Below are 5674 nucleotides of genomic sequence, written 5' to 3'. Positions count from 1 at the left end.
GTAATGGAAGTCATAAACAACCATCACTTCCTGCTCCATTCCTACCTCTCTTCCTCTCAGTCTCAGTCACTGAAGAAAAGTTACTTTAGTGCCAGATAATAAACCTGACACCTTTATTCATCTCATATCTATATTGGCAAACAACATCTTCATTGGTTACAACAAGCCAAATCACTTGCTACATTTCTGATGGCGACAGCAACAAGGGAGTATCTGCAACTCAGTGCTGAAAAAATATCTCAAGGATTCTGTTTTTTCTTTTTTTTTTCCCCCCCTTTGTGTATGTGTGTGTATGGTTAAGAAGTTTGCTTCACAATTACATAGTTTTGGGTTCGATCTCAAAGGATGGCACCTTGTGCAAGTGTTTTCTGTTATATCCCTCAGCTAACCAAAGACCTGAGTGGATTTGGTGGCAGAATAGATGGAAACAGAAACAAACCCATCTGATGTTTGGGTGACATGCATTGGGACCAAAGGTAACATGCATTGGGACTGAACCTCCAACATGTGGCTCGGAAGCAAGCTTCTTACCACACAGCTATACTGTACCCCCCCCCACACACACACACATTATATTCTTAAAAAAGAATATTTATTAACAATGACTTCAAAGTTTCATCCAATTAAGCCATCGTTGGACTGTTTGATGATAAATTTGTGTTGAACCTATCCAAAAAATAATGTACATTTAATGGAATTTACTCCAGCATCTCCACTGCATACTGCACATGGTCATTTCTGTTCTTCTGTGCCTTACCATATATTTTAATCCTTGCCATATAGCCCTGTCTTTAATAATCACATTCATGTCATTCACTTCTGTATCCTTTCACCTATTTTCAGCCTCTCCTTCACTTCATAGTATCTGCTATTAACACAAGATCATCTGTGTACAGAAACTCTCTTTTATGCTTCCACCATCAATACAACTACAAATAGTAGTGGTCTTTATATTGACTCTTGTTCAATTCCAACCTTCATTTCAAATTCAACTATTCTAATCCTTACCAATTCTATGCACCCTCTCTCATACATCAACATCACTAACCTAGCCAACTATACTTCCATTCCTATTCAACCAAATGTCCTTTTTACCACCCCATGCGGAACCCTATTAAAAGCTTTCTCAAGATCGACAAATCCAAGAACCAACTTCTTGTCTTTTACATTCCTCCACCCCATTACTGCTTCATAATATAATTAATATATGGTGAGAGAATAAATAAGAAATTAGTCTGGTTTTAATTACTTCATTTGATTACGTGTGTGTGTGTGTGTGTGTGTCTCTACTGTCTGTGTGTGCATGGAAATGAGGAAGTCACTGTAAGAATGCGTGATCAATTGATCAATCGATTTAAGAAGTGAGAGAAAGAGAGAGAGAGTGAACCAGAGCTAAAGAATGAGTGGGTATGCTTGTGCAAATATGTATGACTGAGTGAGTGAAAGTGCACGTGAACAAGAATGTGTGCATGTGTGTGTCTGAGGATGTATGAGAAAGAGCAACTGAAAAAGAGAAAGGGAGAGGAGGAGGAGGAGGGACAGAGAGGAGGTGGAGGAGAGAGAGGAGGAGGAGAGAGAGGAGAGAGAGGAGACAGAGGAGGAGGTAGAAGAGAGAAAGGTGGAGTGAAAATGACTGCTCATTTCTTTTTTTTTTAATTCTTGCTGCATTAATATGTCCAGGTTTTCATATTTATATGGGTGGAATAGCTTTTCTCTCTTTTCCATTTCTTTTGTTGTGGTTTATGGATTTTGCAGCTGAGTGCTCTTTGTACAGTTAATCACTCAACTGTGTATTAGAAGCAGAAATTATTGGCAATCAGGCAGACTGATGCAAACAATAGTTCTTTTTCTCGCATGAGTGTGAAAAACAGGAAGTGAAACACCTAAAAAAGCTGAAGGGAGTGAAATAAAAAATATTAAAAAAAAGACAAAGAAAAACAGGAAAAAAAAACCCATGTATATATGCGTTGCCACAGTCACAATTGCTACAATTAAAGTGGGGGAATGTGCAAGGTGGCACACTGCTTGGATCTAGTGGTTATTGATGTTGAAATGAAAGAAACAGATTAAGCATTATACTGCTGCTTCATTGATTGAGATGAAATTCACTGAAAGCAGTTTATTGTTTTATATACTTAAGACACGACAACTAATTTTGATTTTTCACTACCTCAGCTTAACTGTAAGGGGAAGAAAAAAATATCAAAACCATATGAGCAATAATACTTGTGATAATAGTCAACTAGTTCCTGTTAAGATACCATAGATCTATCTATCATTTTCCCATTACCATTAAACGAAAGCTAGGTGCACAACAACTTCAGTCTTATATTTACTATTTTCATGTCATATCTACAAGAACAGTGATGATAAGCCATTTTAGCATGGCATGTTGAAATGTCAATTTCTTTTGTCATTTTGTTCTTTAGAGATGTTACTTGTGTGAATACAAGTGTTTTAGTTTTAGGCAAACGTTTGTAAATATATTTTTGTGACAACATGATACAACGGAGATAATTTTTCTTCTCAAAGTTTATCATGTACCACCTAAAAGTCTACAGTTTGTCACTGTGGATATGTATGCTATAGGTCCACCACCACTAGTCTAGACCAAGTGACAAAACATCAAATGATTAATTCAGCATAGGTAACTTTTTTCAAGAAGTAGGCAACACCAGACATGGCTCATCAGGCAGGCTGCTCTGCAAAAAAACTGAGGTAATTTTATATTACGCATGCTACTTAGAAAGCTACATAGCCTGTAGCTTGCCCACAACTGGTTTGATTAATGTTGTTGTAGCATTGTTGAATTGTTATTTTTTAGATGTCTCAATGGTCAACAGTTCAAATGTTGTGCAATAAACAAGGTGAACACGCTAAAGGTCATCTTGTACAATAAACACCAACTGTAAAAAATAGATGTTATCTTTTATGATAAACACAAAGTGAACCAGATGGTATCTTGTACAAAATGAACACACTAGCTATGATCTTGTACCATAAACATAAAATGAATAGGCCAGACGTTACTTTGTACAATAAACACAAAGTGAACAGGCTAGATGTTATCTTGCACAACAAAATGAACAGAACAGATGTTATCTTGTGCAATAAACAGAAAGTGTAAAAAAAAAAAATATATCGAATTCTAACTTACTTTGTTTCTTTTCCTGGTGGGTGACTGTGTACTTTTTATTCTCTGCATCATATTGTTCAATCAAGCTAGCCACGGTCCGATTGTCTGAAAGAACAGCAATAAAAGAATTTAATTAACATTGAATTACACAGAATCAATATAAGACATGAAAATATATCAGTATAGAACATTGATACATTGGTTTGTAGATATACAAATATGAGTATATATTAGTATTTAGACAGAGAAACTGAACCACATAATTGTGTATTATTTTATTCGTTTCAGTCATTTGACTGTGGCCATGCTGGAGCACCACCTTTAGACAAACAAATCGACCCCAGGACTTATTCTTTGTAAGCCTAGTACTTATTGTATCAGTTTCTTTTGCCGAACCTCTAAGTTACGGGGACCTAAACACACCAGCATCGGTTGTCAAGTGATGTTAGGGGACAAACACAGACACACAAACATAAACACACACATACATACATATGTACATATATACAACGGGTTGCTTTCAGTTTTTGTCTACCAAATCCACTCACAAGGCTTTGGTTGGCCTGAGGCTATAGTAGAAGACACTTGCCCAAGGTACCATGCAGTGGGAATGAACCCAGGACCATGTCGTTGGTAAGCAAGCTAATTTTTTGTTTTTCATGTGCTTCCTACACCATTTTTGATCAACAGGTATTCAACAGAACACACTGATATAAACCTGTGCCTTCAGATAATGTTAAACTATTTAAAACCAGTGGATGCCTCCACAGCAAATCTTCCTTCTTTTTGTCACCAATATTGCATAATGAGAAATGCAAAGTTGGTTGGCTTGGTACCAGTGTCTTTGCAAATGAACTTAACGTAAACTAACAGAACAAAAACTGCAAGCTATATGATCTACCACTAACAATTTCACCAAATCCATTCCTCAGCACTTGTGCCATTATTTTCTAGATTCAGGAAGGATAAATGTTAAAACTATCATCAACAACATCATTTTAATGTCCACTTTTTCATGCTCATGTGGGTCAGACAGAATCTGTTCAGGCAGATTTACTATAGCTAGCTGTCTTGTTGTTACCAACCCTCACCTGCTTCCAAGTAAGATGATATTTGTCCATGACCAGACATGTTTGCACAGAATATTGGAAATGAAAGTGACATGCATTTACAACTACCATGTGATAAGGCAAGGTGACAGTAACACACACACACACACACACACACAACAGGCTTCTCTCAGTTTCCATCTACCAAACAAGGCTTTGGTCGGCCTAGGCAATAGTAGAAGATACTTGACCCAGGTAGGTGCCATGTAGTGGGACTGAACCTGGACCTCTGCCATGGGTGTAGCCAGCCCACTTATGTGTACCTTCCTTTATTGGACACTAAACTCCACTTGCAAAGACTTGTTGAAGCAAGTGAAATCAAAATTGAACTAAATTCGACGACTGGCACCCATGCCAACGTCGTCTCCTTCATTGGACACTAAACTTGGCTTGCGAAGACCTGTTGGGGCAAGCGAAAGCAAAATCGTGATGGCACCTGTGCCCAGCGTCGGCTTCCTGGCACTTGTGCCGGTGGCACGTGTAAAGACATTCGAGCGAGATCGTTGCCAGTGCCACTGGACTGGCTCCTGTGCAGGTGGCACATAAAATACACCATTTTGAGCATGGCCATTGCCAGTACTGCCTGACTGGCCTTTGTGCCGGTGGCACATAAAAGCACCCACTACACTCTCGGAGTGGTTGGCATTAGGAAGGGCATCCAACTGTAGAAACTCTGCTATATCAGATTGGAGCCTGGTATAGCCATCTGGTTCACCAGTCCTCAGTCAAATCGTCCAACCCATGCTAGCATGGAAAGCGGACGTTAAACGATGATGATATATATATATATATAAAGAAAGAGAGAGAGAGAGAGAGAGAGAGAGAGAGAGCATCACTGACTTTAGTGCTAAACTGGTACTCTATCAAATTAAAAAGAAAGACAAAGTTGATTTTAGCAAAATATGAATCGTGTCCAAGGGAGCAGAATATCACAAGATATTTTATCCAGTGCTCTAATAATTTTATCAATGTACCACCTTACAGAAATAAATATACAGGTAGATACAGGTATGGGTGCATAGTTGAAAAAGTTTGCTTTGCAATTACATAGTCTTTGGTTCAGTCCTACTGTATGTAATCTGAGCAAATGTCTTCTTTTACTTCAGACCAAGCAATACCTTGTAAGTGAAATTGATAGATTAAAGTCACACAGAAGCCTGAATGTATCTGTGATTGTAAAAATTGTCATTTCAGTTTTTGTGTGAGAGCATTTTAGTTAAAGAAGAAAAGGTGTTACTATATTTTCAGGTATATAACTCTTTTTCTTTTACTCTTTTACTTGTTTCAGTCATTTGACTGTGGCCCGCTAAGTTACGGGGACGTAAACGCACCAGCATCGGTTGTCAAGCGATGTTGGGGGACAAAAACAGACACAAACATATACACACACATACATATATATATATATATATATATATATATATATATA

The 5674-nt window shown here is 37.8% G+C and overlaps 1 protein-coding gene across 2 annotated transcripts in view; it reads right to left on the bottom strand.

Moving 5' to 3' along the window:
• The window catches only part of LOC106877642 (adenylate cyclase type 9), a 301816-nt gene that overhangs the window by 151044 nt on the left and 145098 nt on the right, over window positions 1–5674 (bottom strand). For both annotated transcript variants that reach the window (XM_052973509.1, XM_052973510.1), the window contains exon 2: window positions 3158–3241. In XM_052973509.1, coding sequence (XP_052829469.1) covers window positions 3158–3241 — 84 coding nt within the window. The remainder of the gene's footprint in view (window positions 1–3157; window positions 3242–5674) is intronic.

This window comes from Octopus bimaculoides, chromosome 16, assembly GCF_001194135.2.
Source record: "Octopus bimaculoides isolate UCB-OBI-ISO-001 chromosome 16, ASM119413v2, whole genome shotgun sequence".
Classification (NCBI taxonomy): Eukaryota; Metazoa; Mollusca; class Cephalopoda; order Octopoda; family Octopodidae; genus Octopus; species Octopus bimaculoides.
This window is presented reverse-complemented; position numbering and strand designations above follow the sequence as displayed.